Raw genomic sequence first — 20,083 nt, forward strand, 5'->3', positions numbered from 1 at the left:
CTGGAGTAGAGCCCTTGGATGGTTAGGACAGAACGATGAAACTTGCCCCTGTCTACTTCCCTGTTGCTGTGGGGGTTGGCACCGAGCATAAGTGCCGGGGTTTGGAAGTAAGGGGAGCTGGATAGGAGCCCTTTACTGGTGGGATCTTTATCAGTTGTGCAACTCTGGGACCTGGGGTCACAACCTATTCTCCTGACTCACCACCACCCTCAGCCCAAACTGCTTGGCCAGATTTTTGGAACTAGCCCCAAAGGGTGCCAGGCACAGAAGGCATCTGTTCCCTTCATCTTCCTGTTGGACCTGAAGGACACTGTGACGTCCCAGCTCACCCAGGTCCCTGTTTCTGCGGAGCAGGTGAAAACATGTCAGAATCACTGAGGACCGGGGTGGTGGTTCTCATTTTAGAGCTGGGAATGAAGACAGCCCAGGGAACTCGATGGCCTCGAGACCTCACAGCTAGTGAGAGGCAGAGCTGGGGTCCGTGTCTCCAAAGCAGAGCCCTTCCTCACCCTCCTGCTGTCCTTGAGGAAGCTCCGAGGGCGCACCCCACCATCGGCCTATTGGGAAACAGGGTCAGCTGGCCGGGCTTTCTGCAGCGCGTCGTGCAGTTGGGAGAGACGGCCCAGCTGCCCTGCCTGGCGGCCTCTCGCCCTCCCAAAGCAGCCATCCATCTTGCACTGATTGGGTCCAGCCCAGCAGCTTCCCGGATGAGCCGTGGGCACCTGGCCAGCCTGCTCAGCACCTTCTCTCCCCGTCTCTGTCTCAGGCGGTCTGTCTTCCTGTCCGTCCCTCTGTTGAATCCTTGTCTCTCTCCTTCTCTCTCTCTCTCTCTGGGTCTGTTGTCTCTACTACAGTGTGTCTATCTCTCTGTCATTACTGTTCTCTAATCTCTGTTTTTTTCCGGGGGGGGGGGGGGCGAAGCTCAGCCTCAGGACCTTCTCCCTGCTCTTTCCCCTCCCTTGGGAGGATCCCCAGGACATCCAGCCCCTTGGGAATGCTCTCTACTCTGCATAACCCAGTGGATAAAAAAAACTACTAAAAACAAAACAACCCCCCCCCAAAAAAAACCCAAAAAAACAAAAACAAACCCCACAAACGACCAAGCAGGGTGCACCGTGGTCATGCTCCTATTTGTTCAAGCCCTTGACTTCCTCTTCCCTTTGTTATGAAGCTCAAGAGGGCCTGAATCGTACCCATCTCGGAGGCGGAAGTGTGCCCCAGAGATCAGTTAGGGGAACAAGATGTGTGAGTGGCAGGCCTCTGTGCCAGGCAGAACGGAGAGGTATGATGGTGCAAGCCATGAGGTGTCCTGCCAGTTCTGCTCCTTCCAAATGCCTCGAGCAAGTCCCCTTCCTTGGGGCTCAGGCCTTGCAGCTCTGTGACTCGTCCCTTTGCCTAAACAGCCGGTCCCGGGTGGCATTCCTGAGGCCTGTGGCCTGATGGGAGTTTGCCTTTTCCCCAGGCCCTGCCTCCTGGGATTCCAGCATCCACAGGACAAGCGTCTTGCATCAGAGCCTCTCGGGGAAGCTCTTTAACCTTTAACCTTAGCCATGACTACTCCCCAGAATTTTCTTCAGGCCTTGGGGGTCCTCTGAGAATGACGACACTCCTGTGTCACATCCACTTCCCTCCTCCCCACTCCCTGCTCTTCCCTGTCCCTGAGGCCTCCCGCGCCTGACTCCCTCCTGGCCTCTATTTCCCTTACCTAGCTCAGTCCTTGGCCCATCTGGGCCCTCACTCCTTTGCTATATCAGGCTCCCTCCCTGTCCCCCAGACCCTTGGCCCCTCAACAACTTGGCCACAGCTGACCACTGCCTGCTCCAGGTGATCTGACCTTCGCCTTCTTAGCTAAGACTCACATTGCCAGGGCTGCAGGTGAAAAGCACAAGTCTGTGCGGACAGGGGCCCTGTGTGGTGGCCTCTGGGTCCAGCCAGTCCTGGAATGGCCGGTCTTTCCCCAGCTCACTCCCCCATCCTCCCCAGATACTTCCTCAAACCTCCCTCCTCCTCTCATGACTCAGCAGCGAATGACTTCAGCTTCTCCTTCTCAGAGAAAGAGGTTCCCAGGAACCTCCCTGCTTTTCACTCAGAGACCCATCCACCCACCTGCCATCCCAGCTGACCCCTCATCTGGGGACCCTGCCCTCTCCCACCTCAGCTCACCCCCCTGTCCCTCCCAGTCCTCTCCTCTTCCAGCCACTCCTCTGAGCATTGAAACAACCCTCAGCCTCCTCCGGAACAAATAAAACCCTCCCTCTGCCTGAGCTGCCAGAACATAGGCTTCTCTCTCCTTCATCTGACCATTAAATTGCTGATGAAAGCAGTCGGCTCCACATTTTAACTCTTCACCCCTTTACCCCTTGCTGTCCAAATTGCTGGCCTAGGTCAACAAGGATGCCCTAACTCAAGAAAAGGCCTTCCTGGGGCTCCTGGGTGGCTCAGTGGGTTGAATGTCTGACTTCGGCTCAGGTCATGATCCCGTGGTTCGTACGTTTGAGCCCCGCATCGGGCTTTGCACTGACAGCGTGGAGCCTACTTCAGATCCTCTGTCTCCCTCTCTCTCTGCCCCTCCCCTGCTTGCTCTCTCTCTCTCTCTCTCTCTCAAAAATAAATATTGAGAAAGAAAGAAAGAAAGAAAGAAAGAAAGAAAGAAAGAAAGAAAGAAAGAAAAGGTCTTCCTTTCTGCCCTCACATGAGTTTTCTGCAGGCATCTAGCAACATGGCCATAGAGCACCAGGAGGATCTGGTGATCACATCATTCCATGATCCCTGAGACACAAGAACTCTGGTTTTCCTGGTGCTCCCTCCAGGTCTCCTCTTTTTTTTTTTTTTTTTTAATTTTTTTTTTCAACGTTTATTTATTTTTTTGGGGGACGAGAGAGACAGAGCATGAACGGGGGAGGGGCAGAGAGGGAGGGAGACACAGAATCGGAAACAGGCTCCAGGCTCTGAGCCATCAGCCCAGAGCCTGACGCGAGGCTCGAACTCCCGGACCGCGAGATCGTGACCTAGCTGAAGTCGGACGCTTAACCAACTGCGCCACCCAGGCGCCCCCTTCCAGGTCTCCTCTTGAGCCCATGCGTGAGGGCCTGCTGTTTCAGATTTCTACTTCCGGCCCCAACCTGGGCATCTCATTCGGATATTCTTTCTTTCTTTCAACTAAATTAAATTTTAAATTTTATTAATTTGTTTTTTTATATTTTCAGCCCAGCATAGTTAACATACATATCGTGCTGTATCAGTTTCCTGTGTGCAATACAATGATTCAACAACCCTATACTTAGATACTCTTTTTTTTTTTTTAATTTATTTATTTTTGAGAGAGAGAGTGAGCACAAGTGGGGGAGGGGCAGAGAGAGAGGGAGAGAGAATCCCAAGCAGGCTCTGCCATGTGAGGTGGAGCCGGATGCAGGGCTCAGACTCAGGAACTGTGAGATCATGACTTCAGCTGAAACCAAGAGTCAGACGTTTAACTGACTGAGCCACCCAGGCACCCCTAGATACGGTTTCACACTTGTCACTTCCCAACTGAGCCCATCACCTTTCCCTTAAGCCTGTTCTATCTCGGAAAATGGGATCATCTTGGGAGTCAGGCTGGGTATGTCCCACCTCCCACAGCCACTACAACGGCCGGCCCTGACCCAACCTCCCACCTCTCACAGGAACCCCCCAAGTGGTCTCCCTCCCTCTGGCCTTCTTCTCATCCAGTCCATCCTCTGTCCCAGCTGCCACAGTGCCTGTGTTCTAAAATGCCAATTTTTTCTGCCTTGCGTGAAACCTCTCCTAGCTGAAGATTCTGAAGGGCTGGTCCATTCTGAGATTCCCAACCTTGGTTCCTCTTGGCACCTTTTTACTTGTTCTCTCCTCCCTAGAACCCAGGAAAGCCCCGTGATATCACAGATAGCCAGCAAAGCCCCGTGACATCATTGGGTGCTTCTGATCTGCACGGGAGAACCTGAGTTCAGATCATTTTAGAGAAGGTATCAAAATGTAAAGGTTTTAGTATTAGCCCAAGTGGCTTGTTTTGACCTGATGCGTCATGAGTCATTGGTTCCTCATTTGGCAAAGGAGGGACAGAGTTCCAGAGAAGAGAAGTAATTTGTTTAAAGTTATTCAGCAAGTCATTAGTGGAGCAGTTCTGTTCACTGTCCCAGGACCTGGAACCCAGCATGGATGGCCACCCCCGTGGGCTGTACACCTGGAAACTGCGGTCCCTCCAACTTCTCTGGGAGGGCTTTTGCTCTGATTCACTCCCCTAGAGACCACACTCCTTCCTGTGAATGAGTAAGTCACTTACTTCCTCCCTCCGTTAGAAACAGACCCAGCTGGGGGCGCTTGGGGGGCTCAGTCGGTTGAGTGTCCACCTTTGGCTCAGGTCATGATCTCACGGTTCGTGAGTTTGAGCCCTGCATCTGAAAGTGCAGAGCCGGCTTCAGATCCTCTGTCCCCCTCTCTCTGTCCCTCCCCCACTTGTGCGCCCTCTCCCTCAAAAATAAACATTGAAAAAAGTTAAAAAAAAAAACACTGGAACATTGAAAAAACAAAGAAACATTGAAAAAAGTTAAAAACAAAACAAAACAAAAACAAAAACCAAGAGGGGCGCCTGGATGGCTCAATCAGTTGAGCCCCTGATTTCGGCTCAGGTCATGGTCTCATGGGGTTTGTGAGTTAGAGCCCACGTCAGGCTCTGTGCTGACAGCTCAGAGCCTGGAGCATGCTTCATACTCTGCGTCTCCCTCTCTCTGCTCCTCCCCTGCTCCCACCCTGTCTCTCTCTTTCTCTCTCTCTCTTTCTCTCTCAAAACTAAATAAAAACATCAAAAAAGAAAAAGAAAAGAAATAGGCCCAGCTGGGTGCTTCCAGATGGTGGATAAGGAGTAAGAGACACATGAACCTCCTTTATGACCCAAAGCCTCCACTTACTAGCTGTATGACCTGGACAGGTTACTTATCTTCTGTGTGCCTTGGGTTCCTCATCTGTGCTATGGGTTCTCTAGTGTCTATAGGGGCATGGGAACAATCACATCCACTCTCCTGTTCTTTTTTCTCACCTATTGGCCTTTCCCGGCTCTCTGAGATTAGAGACTAAGGTGAGGACTTGGGGGGAGGAGCATCGATTATAGACCCCCAGGTAAGACTTGGATGTAGCTGGGCACCCAGCCTGGGTTGGGGGAAGGGGCGCTGCTGCCATGAGGTTGGAGACCAAACCCCTCCTCTTTGTCACGAAGTGTCCTTCGGCCTCGTAGAAGCCTCTGTGCGCAGGGAATCGGTACTGCGTGTCCTGGCAATCTCTTTTTGGCCATCTTTCCGTTTGCATCGCATATCAGGCACTCTGGAGGCAGAAAAGCATGTGCTCAAACCTACTTTCCGCTGCTGGGGAAACCGTCCAGTGTGGAGACCACAGGGCTTCAGCGTTCTGGCCTTACACATAAAAGGTTTTTGGGGAGAAGCCTTCTCCTCCTTCTTGCAATGCTGGGAGGCAGAATGAGGAACAATGGACAGATGCTCTGGGAACAGGAGTGCTGTCCCGAAGAGGAAGGGGGACCTCAGGAGAACAGCAAATGATCTGTGGCTGGAGGGGTGCTAGCAAGGGCCGACACCCAGGAGGTGGGGTGCCGCGTAAGGAAGGGATTCCTCTCCTGGACTAACAGGAGTCCTCCTATTGTCCCTTCCAATTATGAACCCCAAACTCCAGGAAGACGGAGAGGAAGCCTGGCTGGGCCCAAAACTCAGAGCACGGTGCAGGCCCCATGCTCTCGAGTCGTCTTGGCTCACTTGAGGCTTGGCATGGAGGGAGTGCCTCTGGCCCCTGCCTGTCCCGGGGCCCGGAGTGAGGAGTTGGTGCGGAGTGTCTGTCCCCTGGTGCAGCCTGGGCTCCCGACTGCCTGCTGCGTCAGCACCAGTGTTCCTTTTACATGACCGAGTGGGATTTGCACTCTGGAAGCATTAGTGCTGGGCTGACTCGGCAGAATGGCCAACACGAGAAAATGCCAGTTCCCCCACCTCTCCCAGACAGTTCTCAGAAGGCCTCATGGCCGCTTGACTTCCTCTTCAGGCAACCCAGCCTCTCCTCCTTCAAAGTCGCCAGGGCCTTTTGAGGTTACCCTGGCAGACCATGGGTGATAGGAAGAATCCCCCAGAGAGCTTTGAAAGCATACAGTTCCCCGGACCCCACCCTTAGAGATTCTGACCCAGGATGTCTAAGCTGCACCTGGGACTCTATTTTCGACACACTCCCCCAACCCCAGGTATTGGGAAGCAGTGATGTCCAGCCAGCTTGAGAATCACTGTTTATCTGCTGACCCTTGACCCCTGATTCCTGCCCCAAGCCCTCCAGACCCGCTCGTGTCATCACCATACAGCTCCAGCTGATGGAGAAATTGCTTCCTTGAGATGAGCAGGCATTGGTGGGCTCTCTGAAGCTTGCAATCCTCCAAAGATAGAAAGGTCCACCTCACTCCGTGTGATCAGTTGGCAGGCTGCCACCACCTCATCACTATCAGTCTCCCACGAGTCCTCCGTTGGAGTTTGAAGCCTCAGAACGCTGCTTCAGACCCCTCTACCAAGTCAAAGAACATATTCCTGCCATCGTACAATTCAGAGAGCAGGGTGGAGATTTCTCTTTAAGATTCGGTGGGGAGGGTCACCTGGGTGGCTCAGTCGGTTGAGTGGTTGAGCATCTGATTCTTGACTTCAGCTGAGATCATGATCTCATGTTTCATTAGTTCGAGCCCCATGTTGGGCTCAGTGCAGAGCCTGGTTGGGATCCTCTCCCTCCCTGTCCCTCTGGCCCTCCCCCACTCGTGCTCTAACTCCCTCTCAAAAAATTAAATAAACTTAAACAGAAAAAGATTCAGTAGGGAATCTGAGGTCCAGATTGGTGAAGCATTTGGCCCAAGTTTACATAGCTGAGTTTTGGGAGAAGATCCTAGCTCAGGCGCCTCTGCTCTGGAACACCTATCTCTTTCTTTTCACTTTATTATTATTATTTTAAAGGTTATTTATTTATTTATTTATTTAATGTTTATTTACCTAATGCTAATTTATTTTTGAGAGAGACAGAGCATGAGTAAGGTAGGGCAGAGAAAGAGATAGACACAGAATCTGAAGCAGGCTCCAGGCTTTGAGCTGTCTGCACAGAGCCCGACGCAGGGCTCGAACCCAGGAACCATGAGATCATGACCTGAGAGGAAGTCGAACAGAGCCACCCAGGCACCCCTATTTATTTTTTGACAGAAAGTGCACCACAGCAAGTTGGGGAGGGGCAGAGAGAGAGGGAGAGAGAAATGCCAAGCAGGCTCTACATTGTCAGCACAGAGCCCAGCACAGGGCTCGAACTCACGAACTGCAAGATTACAACCTGAACTGAAACCGAGAGTCAGATGCTTAACCCACTGAACCACCCAGGGGCACCAGGAACGCCCATCTCTTGGGAATGGCACAGTTTATCTCTTTGTTTGAGAAAATGACCCTTTTTTTTTTTTTTTTTTTTTTTTTTTTTTTACTGTGACAGACATTCCATTGGTGTGGTAAATTTTGAATTTGGTTCTTTTTAGGGGAATGCAAAACTTAAAATGTAAAGATATGTCAGGAGCACCTGGATGGCTTAGTTGATGAAGCATGTGACTCTGGATCTCAGGATTATAAGTTCAAGCCTCACATTGGATGTAGAATTACTTAAAAAAAAAAAAAAGAAAGACAATGAAATCTTCAAAAAAATATATAAAGATCTATTAGACTTTTCAATCTCTTCCTCTTCATAGGAGATTTTAGGGGATTTGAGAGTTTGGTCCTGGAGTAGGGAAGCTGGTTTGGTGAGGAGTGGTCAGCCTCCAGGGAGTCAGAACAGAGAATTTCTGCTGGTAGTGAGCCCCATGTCAACAGGCCCTTCTTTGAAATCCTATACGGATGCTCTTCAAAACTATCCTTTCTGGCCATAGCCCTATCTGTTCCTGGGATCGTTTACGGTTCTGCTTTCCCGAGTTTTTGCTGCAACTTGCCCATGACCATTGCTTTTGGGGTAAAACTTTTCAAATCCCCCTCAAGAGGCTAGACCATCACCGGGCCAATCCTTTCTCGAAGTGGAGAGTCCCTTTCATTGAACCAAACTGCCCTGAAAACCTGCTCCATGCTAGGCTTGGAGCTCAGAGGTGGCTCAGGTGGAGCTCTGTCTTTGAGGAACCCGTTTGTAAGACCTCAGGGAAAGACAGACTCATATATATAAGGGTAATAAGGAGATTTAAACCCTTTGCCGGAAGTATTGTAGCATAGGAGCCGGTAGGGGCTCCAAAAGGGAGCAGTTCAGTTTAACTTACAGTATCTGAGTCTGAAAGATAGGAGGTAAGGATTGAATGGGGGTAGGAGTGGAAGGAGTTCCCTGCAGAAGGCATAGCTTTTGAGAAGGCCCGGAGTTGGACGAGGGTACTACATGGCTAGGAAATGCCCATCGAGTGCCCTGTGAAAAATGAAGCTAGAGACGTGGGCAGGGGCCCTTAGGAAAGCCTTGAACTCCAGGCTAAAGCAAAGTGACTTTGGCCCATATGCAAGGGGAGTGACATGTATGGTGGAGCCAAGGCAAGGGAAGAAGATGGGATGTCTATTTGGAAAGATCTTTTAGATCTTTTACTGGAGAGGCTGGGAAGACATTGAGGCGGGCCAGCTGAAAGGCTGTTGCTACTGGCTGGCAGATCTTAAGAAGCAGCCGTCTAATTCTATTCTTTTATAGATGCACAGTCTGAGGCCCAGAGAGGTCAAGTGACTTGCTCAAGGTCACTCAGCAAGATCAATAGCAAAGTCAAGGCTTCAACCTGTGGGTCCTGCCTCCCAGCACAGGCTTCCTTCACTGCCCCACACTCCTCAGGAGGGCGGGCCACCCACTGAGATTTCTTTTTCGTCCTTTGCTTCTGAATCTGTTATGTGCTCTGCCCCTACCACAGCCCAACCCTCAAGGAGAGTGACAGGGAAGTGTTCCCAGAGGACAGGGCGGGGAGTATTGCCTGCTTCAGAAGATGTTGCTGCTGCTGCTGCCACCGCTGCTGCCGCCTCCCCGCCAATCAGGGAGCTTTCTAGCCGCAGGAGGAAGCCAGGAGCCAGGGGATGGGACTGCAGTGATTTATGACTGCACAGAAACAGCAGGACACTAATGTCTCTGGCCGGCCTACTTGTCTGCCAGCTCAGCCAGAGAGCATGGATCTAAAGGTCACGTCCTCCAGGGCTGGAGATGGGGCAGAGGGTCAGCCATACAGGGTGCTTGCCCAGGGCCCTCGTGTCAGGCCCATCACCAGAGGGCAAGGCCCCTCCCTTCCTGAGCAGATGCCAAAGGGTAGATCCTCACAGCCTGGGCAGGGAAGGGTGCCCTTGCCATTGGGAGTCTGGACGATCTCCCTGGGTTTGAATTCAGTCACTGATCATCTCAGTCACTGATGTGTGATCTTTGGCTGGTCATACAGCCTCTCCGTGCCTGAGCTTCCCGATCTATAAAACAGGGATGATTTTGAGCCTCTCAATCCTTGGGATTGAATCATCTCCCAGGTCTGCAGGTACAGATTCCCTGTTGCTGAGAGGCTAAAGAAGAGGAACAAGCCGAATCTAGAACTTTGTCTTGTCGCGGCTGGGTGGGGCATCTAGCGCTCACTTCGTTTGATTTCTCCCTTCAAAGTTGGGGAAACTAAAACCCTGAGAAGGGGCAGGCTTTGCACACAGAGCCGGGGGGGGGGGGGGGGTGAGGTGGGGGGGGGGGCAGGCAGAAGCCAGGATGCTAGTTTTCCACCTCCCTGTTCCAGGTGTTTTTCAGCAGTACCAGGCAGTGGCGAAAGAAGCCAGAAGATTAAGCCATTTGTTCTGTGTAATGTCGCTCTACCTCTGAAGCAGCCCTCTCAACATCCAGGCACGGCTGGGCTGCTGCAGCTTTAAGCTTAGAGTCTCAAAAAAAAAAAAAAAAAAAAAAAAAAAAAATCAAAAAGGAAAGGAGGGCAGGGCCAGCTCTCCCCTGCACCATTGGAGGGAAGCTTTGATGTGGGGACTGCAGATGTCATTCCTCTCTGGCTTTGGAACATCCTTTTCTTTGCATCTGCTTTCTTTTCCCAACCAGATTTGGCCTGGATTTTTATAATAATAATAATTATTATTATTATTATTATTATATTAATGCACATTAAACTGGTGGGGGAAGGAACTGATGTGGAGAGGTCAGAGAGGCAGCCTGAAATGAGCCAGGAAGTTCCCAAGATTTTGCATCTGGGGCCTGAATCATTGACACATTTAATGCACAGGAGGACAAGCAGGGTTGGCTATGAGGGCTCATTGCCACGGACCTGTGATGCCCAGGCCTGGACCAGAGAGGAAGAGAGAGGAAGAGGAATGACTTGGTGAACACTCACGTAGGAGACAGGAGAAGGGGGAGAGTTTATTCACCCCCAGGACTGCATTTTGCTGAGTGTTGTAGTAAGAGAGGAGGGACTAGATGCTATGTCAGTGGTGGGGAGAGCAATTTCTAGACCCTCTCCTCACTCAGTCCATCTCCTCCACTTCTGCCGGGGCAGCCTCCCTAAAGTGCATGCATTCATTAATTCATTTCTTTATTTCATACATTCTACAGATTTACTGTGTGCCAGGCACTGTGCAGTGCTCTGAGGAGGCCACGATGATGGACGCAGGATGCAAATCTCATCATTTTTTGCCCTCGTTAAAATCTCTCACAGGCTTCCTACTTATTTCAGGATAAGGACTTCACTCCCTTGCCTGCCATTCAGGGCTCCTCCTGTTCTGGCTCCGGATTCCATCCCCAACTCCACTCCCGGTCACTTAAGGCAACAAACACTTTGGATCCTTTGCCTAACAATAAATATGTCAGGGGAAAACGTGCCTCTGAGTCCTGCTGCCTGTGTCCTTTCCATGCTCTCAAATGCTACACATCCTTTTAAGAGCTGGGTTGGAAACGTTACCAACCTTCCTGGAGAAGCTTTTCAGAACCTCTTCCTATCCAGCCTGAAAGAATTAACAAACAAACGAACAAACAAAACTTAACAGCACTTAAAACATTCTAAATTCCTTGAGGGCAGGATTCTGTGCCCTCTTCCTCTACCATCTAGCACAGAGCCTGAATAGTCCTTCACAGAGACTCCTTCATTCTAGATTCTCATACACAACACTTCATATCCTGTTGTTGTTTTAACTCCTTATCACTTCCTAACATTTTACTCGACATATTTATCTTTATCTTACCTGTTTTCTGGGGGGTAGGGTTTTTTTGTGTCGTTCCTTGCTGTACCCCATTGCTTAGAACAGTGCTTGGAACACAGTAGGTGCTCAACAGATAACTGCCGGGGAAAAAAAATGAAGCCAATAAAATGTGCAGTCAAAACTATGGATGTGTAAGCTCCACGGAACGTTGAAAATGGAAGCATATGAGCAAGAATTTGTCAGCCCGACCTCAGTGTGTGCGTCTTAGGTGGGGAGAGAAGGGTTGGTCAACCCTCAGATAACAACCTCATGTGAAGCATACAGTAGGCTCTTGGCAACAGAACTTAATCTTTGACACTCCACGCTGGAGAGGAAGGAGCTCCCCCGGGGGTCAGCCTGAAGACAGCTGCATCCTTTCTGTAAATTAACCAGTATGCCTGGCCAGTATTTGTCCTTCCATGTTTTCACCTCATCAGGGCCAAGAACCTCAAAGTGCGTGTGGGGAAATGGAAGCCTGTGGGGGAGGGTGACAGTTTAGCTCCCAATATTAAGCTCCGTAATTCAACCCATCCTGCCGGCGGGCACCACCCTGGCAAGTTTGGACCTACGGTGGACGCGTGTCCTCTCCTCTGTCCCTCCTTGGCCTGCTGCTACTTTATCTCTGAGACGGGGTCCAGGGCTGAGGTCCTGGCCCCCTCACCTCGTAATTTCCCGGAGAATATGGGGCGGGGCCGTGAATCAGCACTCGCTAAGACTGAAGCAGCCTCAGTCCCCGCCAGGGGTCCCCCGTGGCCGCGGAATTAGAACCCCTCCCTTCACCTCCGCTCGCGCGCTATGACCATTGGGAGATGTAGTCCTAACTGCCCCTTTGTCCTTGATCTCTCCAACATATCACCCCACTGCCGGGCAAACTACAATTCCCAGGGGCCCACGCGCTGGGGACCTGGCAGGGCGGGGGGCGGTGTGAGGGGCGAGGTTGGGGGTGATCTGGAGAAGCTGAGGCGCAGGAACAGGGGTAAAGTGAAGAACGGGGAGCACTGTGCGGGGGGGCAGCGGGGAAGGGAGGGACGCCCAGAAAGCGAAGGTAAGCTGAGTCGGGGAGGAGAAGCCCGAGAGGCGGAAGGGCCGGGGCGGGGCCGGGGCGGGGTGCGCGGGAGGGTAGGCGGGACCGTCTGCGTCACGCGGCGTGGGCGGGGCCGCAGGGGGTTGTCCGCCCGCGGCACGCACAGCAGCCGCAGCCGCCTCGCGCCTGGTCCCGCGGTCGCAGCTCAAGCCGCAGCCTCCGCGCCGCCGCCGTCGCCGTCGCCTTAGCTGCTCGCTTCGTGGGTCGGTCTCTCCGGCACACGGGCTCCAGCCGCGCCGTAGCTGCCCTCCGAGCCCTTCAGGCCGCCCCGGTCTCCTCACCCGGCCCGATCCAGCCCTCGAAGATGGTGGACCGCGAGCAACTGGTGCAGAAAGCCCGGCTGGCCGAGCAGGCGGAGCGCTACGACGACATGGCCGCGGCCATGAAGAACGTGAGTTTCTCCTCCCCTCCCCCCGCCTCGCCCCAGTCCCTTCGCAGACGCGGGCCTTCGCGTGGACGGCCCAGGGACTAGTCGCCATTCGCGACTGCAGCGTTGACTGCCCCTCCCCACTCACTCGGGGAGCTGGGGAGGGCCCCGGCAGCGATAGGGACCCGGGTTGTGACGCGGCCTCTCCCCGAGCGTCCCCCAGGGCCGGCGGCGCTGCCTTCTCGGCCCTCCCCGGACTCGGGCTGGGGCGGGATCTTGCAGGGCTGGTCTCGGGAGCGGGGTCTCTGGCCCCCGCGTCTCCGGGTCCCTGGGGACTTGAGCGGGGGCCGTGAACATCCTTTGTGCCCCACTTCCCCTCCTCCCAGCCTGGGCGTGGGGGCGGGGGGACCGCATGGATGCGGTTCCTCTTTCTCTCCCTGGTGTCTGGGCGGCGCCTTTCCCATTCACTCATCAGGTCTCCTGGTTTTCTAATACCCCCCCCCCCCCGATATTCCCCATTGCCTCTCCTGACAGATCCTTTAGAATCTCCACAGAAAAAACGTAGGCTCTCCTGAAAACCTGGGCTCAATGGTGCAAAATCGAAACCTTGCTGCTCTCACGTTTTTGTTAACAAAAGGCTCCTCTCTCTCTATACCCCAAAGCACGTCCTCTTGCGGGGAACGTATTTCTCGCTAGCGTTTTCATTGATCGTTCTCGACATGTCATCTCCGTTTTTTCCTAACGTGTTTTGTATTGAAAAGGGTAGGTATTGTCTTTAAAATAAAGGTTATGCATTTAGCTGACTGGTTTAATTTGTGACAAATGCTGTTTCTTTTTTAAATAGGCACACATCTGTTCATCCTATAAGTCGAAAAAATATTCTCCCTAATCTGATATTGCAAACAAAGCAGTGGTGGGAGGCAGTATCAAGTCATTCTAGAAGATTCTGCATTTGTCATATTGCAGAGAGCCTAGACTGGGTGGAGGCTGGGAGGAGTTATTTTAAAGGAGGAAAAAGTCTTTTTTTTTTTTTTTTTTTTTTTTAAATAATTTGTTCTGTTAGATACATCCGAGGCTTAAAAAAAAAAAAAAAAAAGCTAGCGCATCCTCATGCTGATGAAAAGAGAATACTGATCGCCAGTTGTCGCATTTTGTCTGGGATGCAGATTCCTGCCTGTATTGCACCATTTTGTCAGTAACACTACATTTATCTAATTGGCTATCAAAGAGTTTGATATTAGAGGAGGGAGCAAATATTGAGCATTATGAAATAAAACATGGGAAATTATCTGGTTAATGATTTAGGTCTCCCACTGTCTTAACATTTAACTTCCTGTCTTATGTAACAAAGGTTTTTAAAATGCATCTCCAGTGTGAAGTGGATTCAGGAGTGTATCTTGCGTGTTAATTTTTTTTAATGAAGCAATGTAGGTATCCCAGCTTAATCCTTGAACAACTTTGCCAGTTCATAAAAGATAACAATGCTGATGCTTTTTTATTTAAGCAGGCTACCTTACCAAAAGATTTTTATCTCATTAAGGAAGAGACGTGATTCTGAAATGGGGAGTATTGCCGTGTTAATGTATTGCCACAGATGCTACCTTAAAACATTTTAAAGCTCAAATGAGAAGTTCTGCTCTTAATAGATATCAGTGTTGGAAATACGTTTAGTTCATGTTATTTAGACTCTTCTAATTTTTCCATATTTCTAGTTTCACAGGAAAGTGAGTGACCTCGCACCTATATCCATAGCAACCCAGTGATGTCACACACAATGACACAGAGGCTGCAATGCACCTAAGGGCTGGTAGGGAGTATGCAAATGGCATTTGTCCAAGGTAATGCAGAAATTAGCAGATAAGCAGGTGGAATTGAGGACTTCATCTTATCCACCAGATAAGAATTGGTCCAGAAAATAAGAATATCATTTACCTTTAGGCATGCAGAGCAGTGACCTCTAGATATGCCAATTCATTTTCCAATTTCTAGTTTACCCACAAAAGTTTATAAGCTACATTTGTATTTTTAAACATTTGTCTCATTGTTAAAATTGGACAATAACGGAATAAAGATAGAAATTTTAAACAAGAATATGTCTTAATCATAGTGCTGGGCTGGGCTGTATACTTGGGTTTTTTGCAGATTATTAACTTGGCAGGTGTTAATAAAAACCTTAAAAAACTCTTGACTTCCTACTGGGTCGTTTTCAGTAATGTTAGAGAGTGAGAACTGGTTACAAAACACAAGGCAGAAGTTCTCTTGTGCCTCTGGTCCTTGTCAGTATGGAGGAAAGGGCAATTGTAAAATAAAGCAGACCTTTCTTCAAACCCACTTATGAGGAAGTGTGCTTACCTCTCCGACCCTCATTTTCCTCATCTGTGAAATAGGTCAATATCCCCTTGAAAAAGGTGTGAGGAATAAGAAGTTAGTAGGTGTTCGAAAATAGTAACTATTTCTAAAACTTTGATTCTTCCCCTGTTTATGAGAGTCATCTCCTCATGGAGAATTTGGGAAAGACAGAAAGATACAGAGAAAAATACTCTGTCCTGTCACTCAAATGAGTGTTTTAAGGCTGAAATCATCCTAATGGTAGAGGGATTAAGATTATTTGCATTTAATGAAGTTATCCTAGTAATAATGTCACTGGGGCCTGTGTGGAGGAATAAATTGTGTGTGGGTGACATAACACAATAGGAATGAAAATCGGCATGCAATATTTTGAAAAGGAAGAAAGAGGGAAGTTTAGTGTTGGGTTTTTTCCTTAAGTTATTATTTTTTGTGTTAGTAATCCCTATGCCCAGTGTGGGGCTCGAACTCAGGACCCCAAGAGCAAGAATCACACGCTTCCAAATGAGACAGCCAGTTTGTTTATTTATTTATTTATTACTGTCTATTTTTGAGAGAGGGAGAGACAGCATGCAAGTGGGGGAGGGGCAGAGAGAGAGAGAGAGAGAGAGAGAGAGAGAGAGAGAGAGATCTGAATCAGGCTCCAGGCTCTGAGCTGTCAGCACAGAGCCTGACGCAGGGCTCGAACTCACAAACTGTGAGATCATGCATGACCTGAGCCGGTCGGATGCTTAACCAGCTGAGCCACCCAGGCGCCCCAAGGTTTAATTTTTAAGAGAAGTGTGTAGTCTTCCATTTAAGGGGAGAGGGAACACCTAGATGTTTCTTGTTAGATGGTTCTGTCCTGTCCTTTGGATTCTAATAGCCTCTGAAGAGAAGTTAATAATCTAAGTAGGATACTAGTATTCGCCTCCGGAGGGAGAAAAGCTTCTGGGCTCCTCTTGTTGAAGTGACCCGATTGGGGGGTTTACTTGCAAAAGGCCTTCTTAATTCTATTTAAAAAAAAAAAAAAAAGTCTTGCTGGAATCAATATAGTTGAAAATTCTTCCTATCTTAAATATTGTGTTTTTCCTACTATCCCTTCCAGGAGGGGCCAGATCAATAGCCATTATCACTAATGGAGTAATGACACCTCTGTAGACTTCAGAGGTGGAGTTCTGCCAGCCATTATTCTAAGTCATGTGGTTTCAATTGTTCTCTTCTTTGGGGTGGGAAGGATACAGATAACAGTTGGCTTTTTATGTAGTAGTCTTTGCAGTAACTGAAATGACGATTAAGTGCGTTTTCTAATTATTAAAAAAAAAAAGCAACCTCCCATGGATCTTTTGAATTCTATCCAGATAAAAGGTGCTGCTAAACGTGTATTCTTGTCAACAGAGCTTTGTGTTAACAGCAGACCGTGGGGGGAGTTTCATCCCCTAGTATTGGCAGGAAGCCTTATTTATTTGTTAAGCCTAACTCCTAATCGTTAAGAAGAAAAAATAATTTTGTTTTTATTGAGGTAAAAGTCAACGTAACATGCAGCAAACCGTTTTCAAGCATACGGTTCAGTCACATTTTGCACATTCGCAATGTTGTGCAACCGTCCCCTCTAGCTGAAAAACTGGGAGAATGCCGTTTCTAAAAAGGATGATGGCTTGGCTATAACTGGCTGGATTTCAAAACATTACTGATTCAGGAATGTGTCAATAATGAAGTAACCACAGCAGCTTACAGCCACTGGTAATCGGGATCCTTCTCTTTGTTTTCTAACATCTGGACCTTTTTGGCATAAATTGAAAAGAAAAGAGACTTGTCTCAGCTAGATTAAGATTTCCATCGAAGTTCCAGAGCTTAAAAACCATATGATGGTCCCCCAAATAAGTAACAATGTATCTGAAATTGGAACAAACTATTAATCATTTGGAGATTATGGAAATTTTGCTGGGTTGTACTAGGACTCCTTTTCCACTCCAGTGCTGACTTCGTTGTAAATGATTTCTCTGCTGTGTGGCAGCAGTCCCCTAATGAGCACCGCACGGCACCCTAATGAGCACCGCGCAGTGCTGAGAGGGTGAGCTGTTCAAACACGGATGCTACACTGATAGTCCCGCGTATATGATGTCACACACATCGTTTGGGGGGCTTCTGAGGCTGCCAGGAGCTTCTCCCTCCCATAATCACCAGCCTTAACCCTTTTATCTGGCAGGGCATCTGACTGTTTCTGTATTGCTATCAGATTCCGTGGGATGTGGGAGAGAGAGCACAGGCCATCTTAGGTACTTAATAGTCAAAGGAGGAAAAAAATTACACATAAACCACCGTCTTTTGTTCTTTTGAGTAAGCTCTGTGCCCAACGTGGGGCCTGAACTCAGGACCCTGCAATCAGGAGTCACATGTGCTACCGACTGAGCCAGTCAGGCGCCCATCTTTTGTCTTATTTTCTAAGTTCTATTAGTGCTTAACCAGATATTTAAGGTTATAATCAGAGGATGCTATGTTTGCTGCCTTTGTAGGTTGTGAAGGCTGTCAATATCTGCCTTTTGGCCTTGCCTTTCATAATCCCTTTCCTCTTCTCCCCAAATTCTGTTTTAGGTATGAGCTGTTGAGTTTGGTTCACTACCACCACATCATCCTACTTTTTAAATTGGGCACTTGTAGAGATCCTTGAGTTTTGTTTTTTCTAATTTATAAATTTGAATGGTGCACAAAACTGTTCTGTGAGAAATGATCAGTAGAAGTTCCCAAAGGAGAGCTTTAGTTTAAAGGTAAACGGTTAAATAATTGGTTTGGTCCCACGATCTTGCAGCAACAATAAAAATTACGTCTTAAGGACTTGGCATGAGTCTTTTGTTTCTTTCCTTTTTAAAGAACTGGCGAAGTCTAAGCTAAATTTTCATCAGCATTTCACCTGTAAGGGTGTGTCCTACAGAGGGAGACTTTTCCTTGCATAAGTTGAATACTGTTAATGTGCTGCGTAACGTTAATTCGGTTGTGACTAGGTAAATGGAAATGAGTGTTCTCACATACACAGATTTTTTTTTTTTTTCCCTTCTAAGTTTTTACTTAAGTGATCTCATGACCCCGAGATCAGGAGTTGCGTGCTGTTCCGACTGAGCCAGCCAGGCACCCCACATACAGAAATTTTTAAACATGAGGTTTAGAAAATAAATTTCCAAAGAAACTCCTCGGTCTTATCCTCCTAATCTTTGGAGTAATACCGTATTTTTGGAGAGATGGATGAAAGCTGAACTGAGTAGGACCCAGGTGTAGTGTCAGCTTTCTCCTCTTAATTCTGTTACTAGAACGGGGGTGTCAGAGCTGGGAATAGGACAGTGACAGCAGTGGGCAGCTGCACATGTAATGACAGGAGCTTAAGAGGAATCCCTTAGCCACCCTCCCCCACAGCCAAGTGTGTAGGGCAGCTGTGGCGGTGGAGAGAAGGGTAAGAGGTAATCAGAGGAAGGCTTTCATTTTTATTTATTTTAATGTTTGTTTACTTTGAGAGAGACACAGAGTGAGCGGGGGAGGGGCAGAGAGAAGGACACAGAATCCCAAGCAGGCTCTGCACGCTGTCAGTGCAGAGCCAGACTCAGGGCTCGATCCCACAAACTGAGATCATGACCTGAGCCAAAACCAAGCTTAGGCGCCCCAAGAGGAAGGCTTTTTTTTTTAAAGACGCAGGTTTGTTTTGAGATATATCATTTAAATGTCCAACACCTGAGCTCCCATACTTTCATAACCTGGATCTAGGAAACCGTGGTCTCTGGTGCCAGTACTTTAAGGATGTGGAAATAAACTTTCTTTTGCCTGAATTGTTCCAGTTCTGGACCCTTCAGTTCAATACAGTGCGCCTTTTGTAGCTAACAAGAACTAGCAAATGAGTATGTGTGTGCCCTGGTGGCCCAGCATGGATGGTAGCCTTGCAGGTAATCCCATGCCCCCTGCCAGTGCAGTTCTGCTGCTTGAGCTGGACAGGCTGGGTGGGATAGAAGCTATTGCAAATGATGCCTGCCCCACTCTTCACATATGACCTATATCTAGTCTTTGTAACTACATCTGTGTAATAGAAATAGACGTTAGACACTAAATTTTTTCTACTAAGTCGAAAATGACCCAGTCCAGAAGGGCAGGGAGAATTCATAGGATAGGCTCAGAAAAGAGCATCCTGAAGCAAGGAAAAGCTAGTTGGGAACAAGTGGGTAGTAGAGAAGGAATATTCCTTTTTTTTTTTTTTTTTTTTTAGTTTTTTAAATTTTTTAGAAAAGGTTTTATTTTTTTTAATTTTTTTTAATGTTTATTTATTTTTTGAGACAGAGACAGAGCATGAATGGGGGAGGGGCAGAGAGAGAGGGAGACACAGAATCGGAAGCAGGCTCCAGGCTCTGAGCCATCAGCCCAGAGCCTGACGAGGGGCTCGAACTCACGAACCGTGAGATCGTGACCTGAGCTGAAGTCGGACGCTCAACCGACTGAGCCACCCAGGCGCCCCAGAAAAGGTTTTATTTTTAAGTAATCTCTATGCCCAGCGTGGGTGCTCAAACTTGCAACCCTCAGATCAAGAGTCACATGCTGCACCAACTGAGCTTGCCAGGTGCCCCTAATTTTTTTTTTAAGTTTATTTATTTATTTTGAGAGAGAGAGAGGGTGGGTGGGGAGTGGGGGACAGAGCATCTGAAGCAGGCCCTGTGCTGACAGCAGAGAGCCGGATGCCTGGCTTGAACTCACAAACTCTGAAATGACCTGAGCAAAAGTTCAGACGCTTAGCCGCCACCCAAGCTCCCCTAATTTGTTTTCTTTTGGGAAGGAATATGGTAGAGTATCTTGAATTTGGGGATGCTGTTAATTAATGTCCTTTTTTTTTCTTTTTTTAATTTTTGAAAATTCAGTTATTTTGAGAGAGAGGGTGCGCAAGTTGGGGAGGGGCACCGACGGCTAGCACAGAGTCCAGTGCCAGGCTTGAACTCGTGAAACTGAGATCATGTCATGACCTGAGCCAAAATCTAGAGTTTGATGCATAACCAACTGAGCCACCCACCTACGGGCCCTGGGATGTTGTTAATTTCTGAGGGAGTCTTTGGAGTCATC

At 48.8% G+C, this 20,083-nt stretch overlaps 1 protein-coding gene and 1 long non-coding RNA gene across 2 annotated transcripts in view; both read left to right on the plus strand.

The window, feature by feature from the left end:
- Positions 1-3,960: 3,960 nt before the first annotated feature.
- On the plus strand, positions 3,961-10,862 carry LOC112860142 (uncharacterized). The gene is made up of 2 exons (XR_003223580.2): positions 3,961-4,284; positions 10,597-10,862. It is a non-coding gene; the product is annotated as an uncharacterized LOC112860142 (long non-coding RNA).
- Positions 10,863-12,392: 1,530 nt separating this feature from the next.
- YWHAG (tyrosine 3-monooxygenase/tryptophan 5-monooxygenase activation protein gamma) overlaps positions 12,393-20,083 on the plus strand; it is a 28,380-nt gene continuing 20,689 nt past the window's right edge. The window contains exon 1 of the mRNA XM_025923086.2: positions 12,393-12,694. Coding sequence (XP_025778871.1) covers positions 12,608-12,694 — 87 coding nt within the window. The 5' untranslated portion in view covers positions 12,393-12,607. The remainder of the gene's footprint in view (positions 12,695-20,083) is intronic.

Source organism: Puma concolor, chromosome E3, assembly GCF_028749965.1.
Source record: "Puma concolor isolate L17-30 chromosome E3, mPumCon1.1.hap2, whole genome shotgun sequence".
NCBI lineage: Eukaryota > Metazoa > Chordata > Mammalia > Carnivora > Felidae > Puma > Puma concolor.